General features: G+C 34.6%; 1 protein-coding gene across 1 annotated transcript in view; it reads left to right on the plus strand.

The window, feature by feature from the left end:
* The first annotated feature begins 2,098 nt into the window (after nucleotides 1-2,098).
* The window catches only part of LOC149138160 (homogentisate phytyltransferase 1, chloroplastic-like), a 280,302-nt gene continuing 262,341 nt past the window's right edge, over nucleotides 2,099-20,059 (plus strand). The window contains exon 1 of the mRNA XM_089448001.1: nucleotides 2,099-2,297. Coding sequence (XP_089304127.1) covers nucleotides 2,108-2,297 — 190 coding nt within the window. The 5' untranslated portion in view covers nucleotides 2,099-2,107. The remainder of the gene's footprint in view (nucleotides 2,298-20,059) is intronic.

Here is a 20,059-nt window from a genome sequence, read left to right on the forward strand (position 1 = left end):
GCATCGCAATAAGAAATTTGTCTACAGGCTCAAGAAGTCATTGTATGGTCTGAAGCAGTCGCCTCGACAATGGTACAAGAAATTTGATTCTTTCATGTTGAGTCAAAAATATATAAGAAGTGAATATGATCATTGTGTTTACTTTAAGCAGTTAAGTAATGGCATGTTCATTATCTTAATGTTGTATGTTGACGATATGCTTTTAGCAAGCAAAAGCATTGAAGAAATCAACAGTTTAAAGACTCAGATGGCAAGGACATTTGATATGAAAGATCTAGGAGCAGCAAGACAGATTTTAGGCATGGAGATTTTCAGAGACAAGAGCAATGGTAAGTTGTGGCTATCACAACAGAAGTATATTGAGAAAATACTTGTGAGGTTTGGTATGAACAATGTGAAGCCTGTGTCAATCCCTTTAGCTTCCCATTTTAAGCTTTCTTCCAGTTTATGTCCTAATACAGATGAAGAAAAGGATTATATGTCTCGAATTCCATATGCCAATGTAGTAGGATGTTTGATGTATGCGATGGTTTGTATTCAACCAGATATTTCACATGCAGTTGGGGTTGTCAGCAGGTATATGGCAAATTCGGGTAAAGAACACTGGTCAGCAGTGAAATGGGTGCTTGGGTATTTGAGAGGCACAAGTAGTTATTGTATCACTTACAATAAGAGTAGTGAATCTGTTTGCGGGTATGTTGATTCTGATTTTGCAGGTGATTTGGATAAGAGAAGGTCAACGTCAGGGTATGTCTTTACTCTTGCAGGTGGAGCTATTAGTTGGATGTCAAAGCTACAAAACACTGTTGCTTTATCCACTACTGAAGCAGAATACATTGCTGCTTCGCATGCTTGCAAAGAGGTGATTTGGCTGAAAGGTTTGCTTGGTGAGTTTGGTAGGTTACAGGACAACATCAAGTTACTTTGTGATAGTCAAAGTGCAATACATTTGGCTAAGAATCCGGCCTATCATAGTAAATCAAAGCATATTCCAATAAAGTACCATTTTGTAAGACGGGTTATCACTGAAAGGGGAGTCTCTCTTGAAAAGGTGCATACAAAGGAAAACTGTGCAGACATGTTCACGAAACCAGTTTTGTTAGAGAAGTTGCGTTGGTGTTTGGCTTCTCTTGGCTTGCAGAAAAAATAAATAATAAAGAAACAGGGCATCAGGCTAATTGTTGTCAAGGTGGAGATTGTTGAGATTTTCGTTTTAGTAAAATAGGCAAAAATCTCAGTAGGTCACAACAATCAGATTGTATTGCTATATTAGCTCTATTTTGTTGGGAGAGAGTTAATGCATCCTATATTTGCTGTAAGAGGATTTATGAGGCAGTTAGATTCTCTTGGCTATAAAACAGGTGTCCATACGGATTGGTGTGGGTGTGAGAGTTTGTGAGGAACTGGATTATCTTGTAATCTCCTATTTGATAATAAAAATTTTCCGATGCCTATGTTTGGTGGAAGTAGCCCAGAATGGTTGGGTGAACCACGTTAAACTCTGTGTCTTCTGTGTATGGTTTATTTTTGTTGTTGTTGTCTTTTAGTTTGTTGTGCACTGATTGCTCCAACATATCCAATCTGAATCTTTATAATTTATTTTTATTAATATTTAAAATCTAACATGTTAATTTATCAATCTAATTATGGACACCCTGATCTTGTGAGTAGGTATAAATTTGGCTAATTTCCCTATCATATCAATCTAAATTTTGGATAGCCTGATCTTGTGAATAGGTATAAATTTGGCTAATTTCCCTATCATCGCCACTGTTGACAGTGAATGATTCAAAGTTCGAACATAGAACGTCCATTCATTTTGGAAAAAGACAAATCTAAAGTCTTTGAGATTCAGTGTAAGTAGTTAAACACAGTCAATTTGTTTAGTTAGGACTTCAGGTGGTTGTGTCACATCTGGGAGACGCATAGCATCCAAACGCCACACAAATTGGCCATGAAAATCTCACATTTTATCGTGCAAACATTAAATAAACAATCAGCCAACAGGGAGATAAGTCATCAAAGCACAGTGTCTTTAGTTCTGGGCTATAAGAACAGAACACCTTAGAATCTGTAGGCTCACAAGTGTTTTGCTTTAGTTTTGAGAATGGAGAGTGCATGTGGATTCAGCTCTGTAATTTTTGTGGAGGGAGAAAACTTCATGCAACGACGAAGAAATGGCAGAGACTACCTCTGCCCAGCTGCACATATGGGAGAGAATGCAGTAAATCTCCATGGATTATATTTGGCTGGAAGCTCACGTAGACGTGCAATGGGAAAATGTATTACAACAACAGGTATGTTTAAATTATCTTCAATCTGTTATATTTTGGTAAAGTTAACTTTGCTTTAGTGATCATATAATTTATGGATAGAGTCTAGTCTTTTAACCATTTCTATAGTTGAAGCAAGGAGAAGATTTATCTGTAATTGTTAATTAGGAATGATATGACAACTTTATCTATAGTTGAGATGTTTGGATGATTTTCGGGAAAAAGATGAGTTGATGTTGGATGATTTTTTATTTTTTGGTTTTGTATTTGGGTGTAAGTCTTTCACCATTTTTTGGAAGGAGAAGATTTATTTGTAGTGGTTAATCATTATGGACAGTTGAGATATTTGGATGTTTTTTTTTGTTATGGTATATTTTGTTATGGTTATGGTTAGGAAAAAAAGGCAGTACATTCGTCAAAGACAGGAGAATCTCTTACACCTCTCTAAGGTAGCTCCTAAGAAATTTTGGAGGCAGATTCTGACTAGGAAGACTAAGGATAATAATAAAATTGCTCTTCACGATTGGAATTCTTATCTTAAAAAGCTTTATGGATCTCCAAATGTCATGGATAATTTGGAAACCCTGCTCACTACGAAAGAAGTTTTCTCTTTAGAAGACATTAAGTTTGGGGTTAATCGCCTCGCTAATGGGAAAGCTAAGGACATTGAAGGTTACCAGGCGGAAATCTTAAAAATTGGAGGTCCTGTCCTCATCCCCCACATCCACAAGCTTTTCAATCAAGCTGTTAAGCAAGGGTTCCCTAAACCTTGGACTGAGAGCCTCATTATCCCTATTTTTAAAAGTGGGGATACAAATAACCCCTCTAATTATCGGACAATTATGATCAGCCCTCTCTTAGCCAAGTTGTATGGTAGTATTCTGGAAAAAAAGTTAAGCATATGGCTTGAAAGTGAAGGTAAGCGGGCTAAAGGCCAAGCAGGTTTCATAAGGCATCACTCAACAACAGACCACCTTGTTACGCTTAGGATCATTGCGGAGGAATGTCGTAATGATAAATCCAATTTATTTTGTTGCTTTGTAGACTTTAGAAAGGCTTTCGATACGGTCCCTAGATACAACCTTTGGAATAGGTTAGAAGAGCTAAAGGTTCCTCTTGAGTTGAGAGCTGCTGCTATAAGGCTATACGAGAATGTAATTGCCAAGCTAAAGAACAATGAGGGGTGGTCAAAAGATATTAAGTGTAACATCGGAGTTAAACAAGGTTGTCCCCTCTCCCCTACCCTATTTGGCATTTACATCGATAAGCTCGAAGGTTATTTAGAAGAAGCAGGATGTGATGGCACGATCTTAGCTGGGATAGTCGTTATCCTTCTTCTCTATGCTGACGATATTGTTCTTTTGGCAAGGTGCCCTTCTGATCTTGATAAGCAACTCAAGCTTCTTAAGGATTTCTGCTCTACCATGGGTATGACTGTTAACACTGACAAAACAGAAGTTATGATTATCAAATCCAAGAAGGACACTTGCGCTAATTTTATGTATGACAATAATAACTTGGAGGAAGTGTATTCTTACAAGTACCTAGGAATTGATATCCATCACAAGCTCAACTAGAACCATAGCATTGAGAAAAGGATCAATGGGGGGTGGAAAGCTTACTTTGGTCTTGAAAATAATTGTAAAACAGCAAACCTCGTAATGTGGGATAAAAAGAAGTTCCTCTTTGAAACTTTAGTCACTCCTGTTATCTTATGTGGCTGTGAAGTTTGGGGCTACAGCATCTCCAAAGAATCATGGAGAAAGATTGAGAAAATCCAGAAGCGTTTTATAACTTATAACCTGAAAATTAAAAGTAATACACCCTATCCTATTCTCCTTATAGAAGCAGGTCTTTCCCCTATTGAGAGCCTAGCTATGCTTAGGTTTCTGTTGTACAAGCACAAGCTCAATAACATAGACGATCATAGACTTCCTAAGCTAGCTTTAAATTCCAGCCAAAACCACCTAAGGCTTAACCGAGGATGGCATAAAGACACAAGGGGCTGGTTAAACTATTGGGAGATCAATGAGAATGATGCTTTGCAAAACATAAATAACATTAAAGATATTGTTACTTCTAAGTTCAAAGAAAAATTGTGGTGTGAGAAAGATTTAGCGTCTAAAAGAAAATTAAGTTATTATAAGAAGGTCATCAACCCCACCCTTGAAGATCAAAAGTATCTCTCTATTTTAACTAGCTCAAAGAAGAAAATTAATATAGCAAATATTAGAACGAATTCTCATGAGCTCCATAGTGAAACAGGTCGTTGGGCAGTTCCTAAAACACCATGGACGAAAAGGATCTGCCATATTTGTGAGAATAGGAGCATCGAGGATGAAAACCACTTCCTCTTAGAGTGCCCTACATACAACCACATTAGATCTCAATTTCACAATCTTTGTTACAATACTGACCTTCCTAGCCTTTTACAATGCCAAAATTATAGTGAACTCGGGAGGCTTCTCTCCAAGATTTTTGAGCATAGGAATAAAATCTTAAATCAAAATAAATAATTTGTCTATTTAGGTCCGATAGATCATTATTTGGTCTCAGCGGACATTAACCATCATCATCATCATCAGTATAAGCTTTTCACCATTTCTATTTTGAAGGAATGGTGAAAAGCTTATACTAAATAAATCTTCTCCTTCCAAGAAATGGTGAAAGACTTACACCCAAATACAAAACCAAAAAATAAAAAATCATCCAACATCTCAACTCATCTTTTTCCCGAAAATCATCCAAACATCTCAACTATAGATAAAATTGTCATGTCATTCCTAATTAACAATTACAGATAAATCTTCTCCTTGCTTCAACTATAGAAATGGTTAAAAGACTAGACTCTATCTATAAAGTTAACTTTACCAAAATATAACAGATTGAAGATAACTTAAACATACATGTTGTTGTAATACATTTTCCCATTGCACGTCTACGTGAGCTTCCAGCCAAATATAATCCATGGAGATTTACTGCATTCTCTCCCATATGTGCAGCTGGGCAGAGGTAGTCTCTGCCATTTCTTCGTCATTGCATGAAGTTTTCTCGCCCCACACAAATTACAGAGCTGAATCCACATGAATCCACATGCACTCTCCCTGTGGTTCATATGGAAATGGCGCAATTACAGCATTTTTAACAACTCAATTTTATCATATGCGCAAATCATCGATAGGATCTCTGTAAACTTGGAATCCCTCCCACAGAAGACTATCAAGCAAAAGAAAATTAATCCCACCCTCCTTTCATCGGATCAGTGATCACTACCTGCTGCTTTCTTCGACGGGGCCGCACAGATGGGTCACTGCAGTTGAGGGTTTTTCATCAAGATAAATGAACCCACACATTTTTCTACCTACTGGAACGGTGGTTTCGGCTCCAATAATAAGGCTGAAGCCATCGCACTCGCTGGTCTATTAAAATTTTGTATCTTCCTTGACATACAACAGGTTGCTATTTTTGGAGATTCGAAAGTTTTGGTTGATTCGGTTAATAGGAGAAATCACATATTGGTGCCACACCTAACCTGTTGGAGGGATAGGATCAGCTATTACTGGGACTGCATGGTTGGTAGTACTATTGAGCACATCAGCAAGGTCAAAAATTCAATAGCTGATACACTTTCTAAATTGGGGCTCCTTTCTACTCTAGGTCTATGGCATCTCGAGATTTTCTCGGAGGGAGTAACATTCCAGATCCATGAATTTACATTGCCGGACTTCTAGTCTCTGATGATTTATAGTTTTGTCTCATCTGCATATGCTTTTCTATTTTGTATCTTCATATTGCCTCTCTATACTATGTGTTCCTGTGATTGGTTATAGGACATAGGTAGTATTTAGTTATTTTGATGGTCTGTTATATCATCCATGCAGATCATAGGAGCATAAAGACATATTTGGCTTAGAGACTTTATTAGACCACTCTGATGTAACTATATTTTGGACTCTTATACTTCTCATATAATATATTGAAGCTTTTTTCGTTCTGAAAAAAAGCTTTTCACCATTTCTATAGTTGAAAGAATGAGGATTTATTTGAATTTGTTAACAAGTTATGGGATGACCACATTAAGTATAGTTGAGATGAGTTATTTTTTTATTTTTTTGGTTCAGTGATATTTGGGTATAAGACTTTCACCATTTCTATAGTTGCAAGAATGAGAAGACTTATTTGTAGTTGTTAACCAAAAATGAGATCACAACATTATGTATAGTTGAGATGTTTGAATGATTTTTTTATTTTTCAGTTATGTTATATTTGAATGTAAGTGTTTAGCCATTTCTATAGTTGAAGGAATGAGAATATTTATTGGTCGTTAACTAGTAATGGGATGACAACATTGTAGTTGAGATGTTGGAATGATTTTTAGTTTTTGGTTAATCCTTGGGTGTAATCCTTTTATCATTTTTATAGTTGAAAGAATGTGAAGATTTATTTTCCGTTGTTAATAATTAATGGGATAACAACTTTATGTATAGTTGAGATGTTTGGATGTTTTTTAGAATTATGTTATATTTGGGTATGATAATAATTTTGTTGAAAATTATTATTTATATAAATATAATTAAATTTTATTACATTTTTATTATAAAAAAATTGTGATAAAATCTTATTATAAATTTTTATGATAAATTTTTTAATATTTTAAAACAATTCAAATGATTTGACTATCTAAAATTAAATCAAATCACTATATAAATATATTTCTAACACTTTAAAATATCTTTAACAAAAATGATTGACCATTAGGAATGAGAAGATTTATTTGTAGTTGTTAATCAAGAATTGGATGGCTTGGACATTATGGATAGTTGAGATGTTTGGATGAATTTATTTTTTTCTGTTAAGGTATATTTGAGTGTAAGTCTTTCACCATTTTTATAGTCAAAAGAATGAGAAGATTTATTTGAATCACAAATAATGGGATGACCACATTATGTATAGTTGGGATGTTTTGGTTTTTTTGTTCTGTTATATTTGGGTATAAGCCTTTCACCATTTCTATAGTTGAAAGAATGAGAAGACTTATTTGTAGTTGTTAACCAAGAATGAGATCACAGCATTATGTATGGTTGAGATGTTTGGATGATTTTTTATTTTTCACTTATGTTATATTTGAATGTAAATGTTTAGACATTTCTATAATTGAAGGAATGAGAAGATTTATTGGTCGTTAACTAGTAATGGGATGACAACATTATGTATATTATGTATAGTTGAGATGTTGAAATGATTTTTAGTTTTTGGTTATGTTGTATTTAGGTGTAATCCTTTCACCATTTCTATAGGTGAAGGAATTAGAAGATTTATTTGTCGTTATTAACAATTAATTGGATGGCAACTTTATGTATAGTTGAGATGTTTGGATGTTTTTTAGAATTATGATATATTCAAGTGTAATATTAATTTTGTTGAAAGTTATCATTTATATAATATGTTTTTATTATAAAAAAATTGTGATAAATTTTTATGATAAGATTTTTAATATTTTAAAACCATTCAAATAATTTAACTATCTAAAAATAAATCAAATCTCTATATAAATATATTTCTAGCAAAAGTATGACTGTAAAATGTCTTTAACAAAAGCGGTTGACCATTATCCATGTAGTTGACCGCAAAGAATCTCAAATAAATCATTCTTATGTTAATTACAGAATTAGCAAAAGTATGACTGTAAAATGTCTTTAACAAAAGCAGTTGACCATTATCCACCATTATCCATGTAGTTGACCGCAAAGAATCTCAAATAAATCATTCTTATGTTAATTACAGAATTAGCAAAAGTATGACTGTAAAATGTCTTTAACAAAAGCAGTTGACCATTATCCATGTAGTTGACCGTAAAGAATCTCAAATAAATCATTCTTATGTTAATTACAAAAATTTTCAAATACTAATACTATATTTTTTTTAACAATGTAAATGATTAACTCCATGTACTAAACATCTGCTTATACATCTCGTGCATTCATAAAACCTGTCCAAACATAACTTTCAAGAAACATGAAAAGGGATCAACGTGAGCTGTTGTAACATAGTTGCAAAAATTGCCTGACTCTGCCAAGTACTTTCAGTTAAAAAAATGTTATCTTTTTAGTACATTCTCTGAGTTTTTCCAAGCAGAGTCATCAGTATCTGTATGTAACAATTAGTATGTTTTTACAATTCCCTACTTTACTTCTGTGAACAAAAAGATTTGAGTATTGCGCATTCCAGTTCTACAATACGATATAAAGCCATCAAAAAATTGTTGGATCCAGCATTTACAAGTGCGCTATATCATAAAAATTCATCAAAAACGGATAGGAGATTCCCTAGGTAGATTTGATAGTTCCAGCATTCATGAGTTAGCCCTGAACATATCCAGCGAAGTGAAACTTACCTGGCTCTGAGTTGATACTCCTTTTTGAAAGAAGATTTGCAACCTGGTTCTGTTATATGCATACTTGTTTAACCTGGTTCTGTTCTATATAGTTGATATTCCTTTTTGAAAGAAGATTTGCAACCTGGTTCTGTTATATGTATACTTGTTTAACCTGGTTCTGTTATATGTATACTTGTTTAACCTGGTTCTGTTATATGTATACTTGTTTAACCTGGTTCTGTTCTATGTATATATACCTGAAGGAAATGTTCTGAAAGTTGTTTACCAGAATTCTAATAAGCCTCATCTAGTTAGATAAAATAAGGGGTTAAAGAGAACAAAATCTGTAACCTAATTTATGATGCTCTTTGCATCTCCATGTATGAATATTTGTTCCATTCTCAACTATTTAACGAAAATAAAAACACCCAAACCTATAATTTTAGCTCTGATGTTGGTTCCCTATCCTCCCTTCCCCAGAAGTGATAGAAGCACCCGCTCTGAAATAAAGACAGCTCCCCATCCACACCTTCTCATGCTTGGTTGACTTGCCCAGTCAAAAATATCCAATGGGGTATAAAACGAAACCTTGCTCTGCCCCGCTGCCAAGCGGAGTTAACCTAGTCCTCGCTCTCACTCTCTGCCGGTGCCCTCAGTCCAACTCTCTTGTTTGTTATATTTTGCGTCAGTCCAACTCTCTGATGGTTGGAAAAAACTACTTGTTGTCGAATGGAATTAGCGCAAAAAAACACGAAACCCCTCATTTTGAACGATATTTGCGGCTGAGTTTATGCAGTCTGAGTTTAACTCTAGCAGTGTAGCATCGGTGAGTCAATTATCGATTTGATTCCCAGACATTTTGCTGTGCAGCATAGACAAACTCCAGGGGCACTGAGATGGTGACCTTTAAATAAACTGCTTTGTCTACTATTGTGTTTTGTCATCACCAACCGAAAGTTTGAGAGGCTAATTTGTCCTGTGATGTCTCATCCTGGTATCCTACACCTATGTTGTGAACTTTTTCTTTTTTCTTTAATCTAAAAAAAACACATGTACTTATTATTATTTTTTCCATTTAAAAATTTCAATATTTGGTAAAGGTTATTTAGGTTAATAAAGCTCAATGTCATTATATTTTTTAGGTGAGTGAGAGTGAATGTACTTTTTGAGCATTATCATAATTAGGTGAGTGAGAGGGAGAGGGAGCGTCTATTTTTTTTCTAGCATTATCAGGTGAGTGAGAGGGAGCGTCTATTTACACATGTACTTATTATTATTTTTTCCATTTAAAAATTTCAATATTTGGTAAAGGTTATTTATGTTAATAAAGCTCAATGTCATTATATTTTTTAGGTGAGTGAGAGTGAATGTACTTTTGAGCATTATCATAATTAGGTGAGTGAGAGGGAGAGGGAGCGTCTATTTTTTTTTCTAGCATTATCAGGTGAGTGAGAGGGAGCGTCTATTTTTTTTCTAGCATTATCAAAACTAGTGAACATGTTATTCTTTAGGAATAGAAAGTGGGTAAGAACATTATAAATAGTTATTCAAATTACACTCATTTAATAATATAGATATTTATTTTACATAAACTAGAGTATTTTAGAAAATAAATGGCAAAATCCCATATAATATTTATATTTTTAATTTGATTCTTGATTTTAAAAGGATGTAACCTCCAAAACCCGCATTTAATATGTTACAAAGTCCTTTAACAAAATACAACTCTAAAAATATTCAAGATGTTACTAAACAAAATACAACTTTAGGGATATTAAATAAATAGCTTAATATTACACAACAATAATCCTTTTACTTTAAATTGGTTTAATTTTTTTCCTTATTCTTAGAAAGATTGTTTTTGATGTCTTACTCAAACAAAAAAAAATTACTATCTATGCAATTGGATACTATCCATCATCCATAGGTTTTGAAGGTACTAAAAAAACATATTTAAATTATTAACCAGATATTCTAACTAACCTCATAAATCTTGTTCAATATTTAAAAATTGAAAAAAAATCCTTAAAAAACAATTTACAACCTTTACAAAGCAACCCACTAACAAATGAAAAGTGAAGAAAAAAAAAGTACACTTAGCCTAAGAGGAATAGTGCCAAGCATCCAAACCATCCAACCTAATCTTCTCAAATAAAAAAGCATTGCACGTTTATCTTGATAGAGTCCAATCTGGAGCCAACTTAATCTTCTCAAATAAAAAAACATTGCACGTTTATCTTGATAGAGTCCAATCTAAACAACGTTGTGTAGTTTTTTGTTTAAATATTTTTGTTAACCTACTCTTCTCATATGAAAAAGCATTGTGTTTATTTTTGAATACTTTTGTTAACGTAATCTTCTCAAATAAAAAAACCAGTGTTTATTTTAATAGACTCCAGTATTTAAACAATGCTCAGTAGCTTTTTGGTTTAAATACTTTTGTTTGTTTCACTTCATTATCAGTGGCTTTATATTAGGGTATTTCCTTTTTTTTTAACTTAGGTGTATTATATATCTAGTATTAAACATATTTTTATTATATATTTTAATAGTATAAGGTTATCACATTTTTATGTTTATTTGAGATATAATAAAATAATAATATTATTTTAGTTGACAGTGAGTAAAGTAGATTAGTAGATTATAGTGTAGTTGGTATTGTTTGAATATAGTTAAAAATGTTTGACAAAGATTCACCATGGTTGAGGACGGTTGATTGTTAATATAGCAATGTATTTATGTTACAATAATGATTTATTGGTCATGGTCAATCTTGACCATGGCTGACCATGGCTAAATTTGGTGATCATGTTTAAACATGATTGATTATTATGATGCCCCTCTTGGGAAAATTACACTTAGGGTTAAAATTATAGGTTAGGGTTCAAAGAGCATATGAAAAAATTGTATTTTATACCAGTATCACAATACTTCTTTAATCTTTAAAATAATGATGATATTGAATGCACAAACAATGTAAACAAGAACAGTTTATTTCACTAGTGATACAAGTGAAGTCAATTCAGCGAGTACATAATAGACTCCAAATTTATATATATATATATATATATATATTCAAATAACACAATGTAGTTTTAGACTCACAACTATTATTGTTGCACCAACAAACCTTGTTGTTCCTATACTACAATGCTGACCTTGACTTATCCCTTAAGTCACTTGTTTCCTTGAATCAACCTTGTTGGTTGCTCCACATTGTAATTGCTCTAGTTGCCTCATACCCCAATCAGCCAACACCCTCCTTAACCCTGCAAACTTTTGTTTGTACCCTTTTCTGTTATTTGTGGCCTCAGGAATAGCCTTTCGATCTTTCATTGCCCAGGGAATTGATCCTCAACTTCCCTTTACCTTAGGTAGGTTTGTATTGGTAATGGTCTCCCACAGCCTCAACAAACTAAATATAGCCCTTCCCTATATCAGGAAGGAGTCTCTAATTTCGTTGTCACAAATAAAGGCTTCCAACCTCCTTATTGCCTCAAAACATTGGTCTATTGCCTCACGAGCTTGATTCCAGCCCTTGTTGTCACAGTCAATCCAACACCAGTCCTCACTTGCCTCAGAGATAGCCCGCTGCCACAAACAATTTATCACCAATCCTTGCTTGCCCCAAAGATTGTTTGCTAGCACAAACAATTAATTACCACTCCTCACTTGCCTCAGAGATAGTTCATTACCACACAATTAATTACCAATCCTCGCTTGCCTCAAAGATACTTCACTACCACAAAGTAATCAATCCAACCCTCGCTACCTCATAAATGGTAATTCTAGCCTTGGTTTTGCCCTAGAAAGATGATTCTCCAATCAGAATTTGGCCTTGTAACCAGAAAGGTAGAAGGATTGGCTAGGGTGGAATTTTTCACCGTTGAAATCAATAAAAAAATAAGGGGTCTTAAAACCCTCCAAGGGCCTCAGCCCAAAAATCAGAAAGAACAATAATCCATGATGCTCACAATGAATCTCCTCTCTCCTTTTTATAGATTCCCTTTGGGGTTTTTCCCTCCTAATTTTAATTTTGAGTGGCTAACAAGTTTCCCTCCATTTGCCCCAAATTAACTATCATTATCTAATGTTACCTAAGTAACATCATATAATGGTTTCCCCTTTACAAATGGCTAGCCTACGGGGTTAAATAAGCTACTACATCCTCCCTTAAGAAATTTCATTTGAAGAGGACATTACAGTTATGGTCAACATATGATTGACTATGGTTAAATACAGTTAAGTTATGGTTGGCCATAAATGTAGTAGTCCATGTTGGCCATGGATGCCCATGGTTTGACCATGTTCAACATGGTTGACCATGGTGTCCATGGTTGACTATGGTTGATTGTGGTTGGGCATTGGATTAACATGGTTGACAATGGTTGAGCTTTATTTGAACAAGGTTGACTATGGTTGAATTTAGTGATCGTGTTTGACCCATAAGGTCTTTAGTTAGTCAGCCTATGTCATAGCGCCTGCATTCATGGGATATTAACGAATATTCCTAATCTCACTAAATATTTATAAAAGCTTCCCAAATCCTTTTGTTGAACCCTCTCTCACTATAATTTTCTAATATTAAATTTATTATATAAAGTTATTTGATTGAAAGTTATTAGCTTTAATGAGTGTATTAATGTTTATGCCCATGTCGACAATGGACATTATGCCTATGGTTGACTATGGTTCGACATGATGCCCATGTTGACTATAGTTGAGTATGGTTGACTATGATTGGCTTTTGTTTGTTAACATTTACCTATAGGTGATTTTGGTTGACCATGGTTGACCATGATGCCCATGGTGACGATGGTTCACCATGACACCCATGTTCACTATGGTTGACTATAATGCCCATGTTAATTGAGGTTGAACATGATGCCAATGTTGATTATGTTTGACTATGATGGCCATGTTGAATGAGGTTGAACATGATGCCCATGTTGAGTTAATTATGGTTGACAATGGTTCACCATGGCTATTGATGGTTGACAAGGGTCAACCATGGGTGAGAGTGGTTGATGATGGTCGACCATGGTTAATAAGGTTGACAAAGATTGGCCATGGTTGACCAAGTGTAAAGGAGAATTGACCATTGGTGAATATGGTTGACCATGGGTGCAAAGAGTTGACCATGGTTATATATGCTTGATCATAGAAGACCATGGTAACCATGGTTGAGCATTGTTGAGTTGGTTTCACCATGGTTGAACATGATTGACTTTTGTTGAACTTGTTGTCAATGTTTGACCTTTCTTGACCATGTGACCATGGGTGAGCTTGTTTGAGCATGGCTGATTATGATCAACTATGATTGACTATGGGTTAACATGGTTGACCATGGTTGTCAATGTTTAACTAAAGACGAATATGGTTGACCATGGTTGTCAATGTTTAAGTAAAGATGAATATGGTTGACCATGTTGAATATGATTAACCATATTAAACACATAATCCATCAATGACCATGATGAACATGGTTGACCATTGTTGACTATGGTTTGACCATGGTTGAATATGGTTGACTATGGTTGACTTATGTTTGTCGATGTTTACCAAAAGATGGTTGTGGTCAACATGGTTGACCATGATGGCCATGTTAACTATGGTTCACCATGGTGCCCATGTTGACTATGATGGCCATGTTGATTAAGGTTGAACATCATGTCCATGTTGATTATGTTGACTATGTCAACGATAATCAACCATGATGACCATGTTTAGTTGATGATGGTTGACTATGGTTGACCATGTTTATTGATGTTTGATAAGGGTCAACCATATTTGACAATGATTGATGATTGTTGACCATGGCTGACACGATTAACAAGGATTAGCCATGGTTGACCAAGGGTAAAGGAGGATTAACCATTAGTGAACATGGTTGTGAAATGTTGACTATTAGCACTCCAGGAAACTCTCCTAGGTTGCAGCTCGGAGATGCCTGGTAACATATAATCTTAAATATTGTTCTCAGAACTATTGGAATGGATGATGGTTTGGATCAAGTCAGATAACCATTTCAGCTCTATTCTCACTCAATACATGCATGAACACTCTCACCAATACAAGGCTTTAGACCACTAATGCTCAATAATTTATAGATTCAATGGATAGATGAAGAATACTAACCGTACCAGCAGATTATATACATAAACATAAATGAATGGCTAGCTACAAGCAGCAAAAGAGAATACTAATTCTACCGGAAGATGCATACATGACCACATATGAATGGCTAGCTACAAGCAGCAAAGAAGTTTGCAAATCTAATTTATCAATGCAGAGATAAGATGACAGTTATCTGGCATTAGACACAATAGAAAACCTTAATAACCTATTCAAGTGCAAGCATAGAACAGCAAAGAGAATGGACATTGAACATATAATAGCAAAAGAAGCTTATATTGCTAGAATGAAGATGAGAATCTTGAAGGAACAGAGGAGGAACAATCTCTAGAAGTTGAACCAGTATTACATCTTACTTTCAGCTATTTATGGCCTGTTAACAATGCTCCTGAGCTCTAAGAGGCTCAGAGTCTTAATCTATCTGATCTGCTTTGTTAACTGATTGATTCCCTCAATAGGCAAGCATGGCTTGGAGGTTTTCTCCTTCTGACAGAAGAATAACCGCATTCAGATATCTTGGATAGTTTGTTGCGCTGTCTGGGAGCTCTCTCGTGCCAAAGATGCCCCATGATGTTGGTTTTGATGAGTTGTGCTGCTTCTCGGCCTCTTTGTCGTTTTGGGGAGGAGCTACGCGTGTTGTGGCCCTTTCAATGGTTTGGGGAGGAGTTGCGCATGTTGTGGCCCTTTCAATGGTTTAACAATGCATGCTTTCTATTAAAACATAACAGTGCTGCCCTATTGTGGACCTCTATTGAAAATAATGAATATTTATGTTTTAAACAGAAAACACAGCAACACTGAGAAATCTCGCCCCTCTCTGTCCTTTTCAGACTTCAAAATTCCTCAAAAATGATTTATTCCTCTATCGGGTCCGCCCTTTAGGTCGTTGTCGCCCATCGCAAGTGGCATGGTCCCTTTGTTCCGTTGTATTTTGAAATATGCTTGAAAAACATTGAAAATACGGGAAAATTGCCTTTGGCGGACTTCAAATAATATATATTTCACTTCCCGAACCCTTTCGGCTCTGGGACTCATCGCAATCGGCGCTGCCTTGTTTCCCTTTGTATTTCGTTATATAACGAAATACACAAAAATACATTGAAAATGGGCTTTGGCGGATTTGAAAGATTATAAATTTTGGTTCTGAAACCCATTGGGTTCGGGTCTTATCGCATCGCACACATATATGCAACGGCCCCGCCTCATAGTAATCCCCGATAGCAATATTCGCGATGCGACGTGGGTCGTCGATTTGCGCGCACGATCAACTATTCACGTTGAATTGCCGATCGTTGTCACCATTTTCATATTGTCTACGCCGATTTCCACTATCTGCGACCGCCGATCCGATCATCGAAGATCGCTGATCGGCGGTGCCTTCCGCCCAACCCGAAGTCCTCTCTTCTTGCCGATTTGCGATTTGCAACTTAAATCTAGGTCGTTGATTGGCCAGATCTAACGACTGCTATGCATTCTTGAGTTTAAGCCTCTGATACATGGTTTTTCATGATTTTGAAGTGTTTTAGCCTCCCGATAGTGCATTTCTGCCCTTCCAAGGGCTCTCCTCCTTCGTTTGTTTCGATCTTTAGATGATCTTAAGCACTTTTGAAGACTTAGGGAGTGCTTTGGAGCATGTTTGGATCCATTTGCATGATTTTAAACAAACTTTGGAGACTTTGGGAGTGTTTTGGATCCATTTTTGGGCCAAACGACAACAAAGCTAACAGTGACCATGGTCAACCATATGGTTAAATAAGCTTGATTATAGAAGTTCATGGTAACCAAGGTTGAGCATTATTGAGTTGGTTTGACATGGTTGAACAACTTGTTTGTGTTTGATCATGTGACCATGGATTAGCTTATTTGAATATGGTTGACTATGGGTGAACATGGTTGACCATGGTTGTCAATATTTAACTAAAGATGAATATGGTTGAACATAGTAAACATGAATGTCCATCAATGACCATAGTGAGCGTGGTTCACCATGGAGACCATGGTCAATCATAATTAACTATGACTAGATATAATCAAACTCACTGTTAATGAGAGTTGACTATAATTAACTATAATTATTAAAGCTTAAAAATAATTAACTCTAACTAAAAATTACTTAACTATAAATAAATTTAATTAATTATGATTTAAAAAATTAATTATTAATTAATAATAATTTATTTGATATAATATGCATATCTCATATACTACTCTACAAACCATATTAAAAAAATAAATAAATGATTTGAAATAAATGAACTAAAAATAAATGAGATATCGTATTTCATGGGTAAACGGAAATATTTACGTATCTGTTCTCAACCTATAGAAAAAAAGTTTGATAGACTTGCGCGTGAGCTCTGATTATATCTGTTATGTACAATTAAAGAACTCAAGCCTATATTGCTGATATATAGTAACAGGAACACAGTTATATTATATTTTTGTTTCTAATTATAAAACAGAATGCAGATCCCCGCATAAACCTAAAGTATGTTTTGGATAATGGGAGAAAGGTTGCTTTTTTATATAAATATGGAATAATTACATTTATAAACAAGTGTTACATAGTAGTTTATTTCTCGCAATTTAATTTAAATATAAGTAAATTAAAATAAAAAATAATAAAAAAATTATAAGACAGTGACTATATATATATATATATTTAATTAAGATATATCTATTAATTTATAGATAATTAATAAAAATTATAAGATTTTTATTTGTAAGAAAAAATTATTTTAATTAAGAATATATTAATATATTACAATTTAATTTAAATGTTTAATCTAAATTAAATTATATTTATCTAAAATAAACATGATTGAGAATTCTATAATCTATTTTTATTATTAACATAATTTATCTCCTAAATTAAATTATATTTATCTAAAATAAACATGATTGAGTTTAAAAACAAATCTAAACTAAATTATATTAATAATAAAAAAAGATAGTAGAAATTGAACAATTGTTTAAGATACATTCAAAATCAAATTTCACACTAATCACAACTCTACAGAACATAAATATGAGCAAGCTAAAAAGGCTTCCTGTAAAAAAAACTCACCAGTTATTATTTTAAACTTAGTGCCTACCCTCCAACGTATAATTTTTTTTTGAAATTAACTTAATATGGCTTTTGTTTAAATAGAATTAGGCATGAGAATTAATTGTTAGACCTATTAAAAGTAAATAAGTTTTCAATTATTATTTATAGAGTGATCGGCCAAACTGCATAAATAACAAATAATTATCCACCAAGCATCTTTGTGGAAAAAAAATTATTCCATTCGAGAGGTTACAAGGCAACGTTGATTTTATACGATCGATCAACTCACTTGTTCTTTTCTTTAGCCATTAGTTCTTTGTTCATCAAAATAAGTGTGTTGAGATGTATTTATTTTAGCACGTAAATTGAAGCAGAAGATAATTCATTGAAAGATGTATTTATTTTAGCACAAAAAATTTCAACAACATCATACAAGAGGGGCTCCCCACAGATTGGACAACTAGTCTCGCAATACCTCTTTTCAAGAGCGGTGACGTAAATAAACCCTCAAATTAGAGGACCATCATGATAAACCCTTTGTTTGCAAAGCTATTTGGAAGCATGCTAGAAAATAAAATTAGCAAGTGGGCAGAAGAAAGAGATAAGTGTGCTAAAGGGCAAGCATGTTTTAGATCTAAACATTCCATAGTTGATCATTGTATAACTTTAAGGCATATCATTGAAAAAGTTTGGGAGAAAAAGGAAGAAGTCTTTTGTTGCTTTGTTGATTTCAGAAAAGCGTTTGACTCAGTTCATAGGGATAAGCTCTGGCACGGAATGGAGGAAATTGGGGTTCCTAAACATTTAAGAGAAACTGTGCATAGGCTATATGAGGAGGTGCAAGTCAAAATTAGAACTTCAGCAGGCATTTCTGAAAGTTTTAGAAGTGATATCGCGGTCAAGCAAGGTTGCCCATTGTCTCTTACCCTTTTTGGTTTATATATCAACAAGCCTGAGGAGTGGTTAAATTCGCAAGGGGGTGATGGTATCTATTTGGGCAAGTTTGTTATAAGGCTTCTTTTGTATGCAAATGACCTTATTATGATTGTTAAATCGGCTCTTGGTTTGCAAGAGCACTTACTATCCCTTGAGCACTTTTGTAGAAGTGTGGGGATGCAAGTCAATATCAGCGAAACGAAAGTAGTGGTTTTCTCTAAGAAAAGAAAACATAACCAACATAAGTTCTACTTTGAAGGCAACATTCTCGAAGAAGTTGCGGATTACAAATACCTCGGACTTGACTTCAACAAAAATCTAAGTTGGGATGGTTGTAGAAAGAAAATAACTTTGGGGGGTTGGAAAGCATTTTATGCTTTTCAAAATAGGTGTAGAGAGGCAAAGTTATGGGACTGTAAAACACTCAAACTCTTTTCGAGCTTTTAGTGTGTAATGTTCCTAAACAAGAATTTAAGTAAAAACCAATTAAACCAATAGTGCAACAGTGGAAAATTAAAAACATTTAGTAAACACTCATGAAACATTGTAATACTGGAATTGTTGAGACATATATTAAGAAATATGAGAGTAGAAGTACAATATATAAATGGAGTAGTGCACCTGAGCTTGTCTCAAGGACAAGCTGGACCAAACCCAGGTGGTAGAATAGCTGGAAAGATGGTTGTTCAGTTGTTGCTCTACTATGCTCTGCGTTGTCCTAGTAAATTGTTGATCTGCTAACTTCGGCCTGTTGGAAAGTGCAAAAAAACTGCCTAGAAAATTCTGCCCTTTTAGCCTTAGACTCCTTGGAAAAAACCCAGAAAAATCCAGAAGGGAATTTCTCTGCTTTTGACTTTGGATTTTCAGCCTCTTGGGAGCTACTCTAGCGACATTTGCTGACTTTCAGCCTGTTGGAAAGTGCCCAAAAACTACCCAGAAAATTCTGCCTCTTTGGCCTTAGACTTCTTGGACAAAACTCAGAAAAACCCAAAAGGGAATTTCTCTGATTTTGACTTTGGATTTTCAGCCTCTTGGGCTGCTCTCCAGCTACATTTGCTGACTTTCGGCCTGCTGGAAAGTGCCCAAAAAATTCTGCCCCTTTCACCTTAGACTCCTTGGACAAAACCCAGAAAAACCCAGAAGGGAATTTCTCTGATTTTGATTTTGGATTTTCGGCCTCTTGGGAGCTACTCTCTAGCTACATCTGCTGACTTTCGGCCTGTTGGAAAGTGCCCAAAACTGCCTAGAAAATTCTTCCCTTTTAGCCTTAGACTCTTTCGACAAAACCCA

This window comes from Pinus tabuliformis, chromosome X (genome assembly GCF_031772625.1).
Source record: "Pinus tabuliformis cultivar Carrire ecotype Pingquan chromosome X, CPIR1, whole genome shotgun sequence".
In the NCBI taxonomy this organism is placed as follows: domain Eukaryota; kingdom Viridiplantae; phylum Streptophyta; class Pinopsida; order Pinales; family Pinaceae; genus Pinus; species Pinus tabuliformis.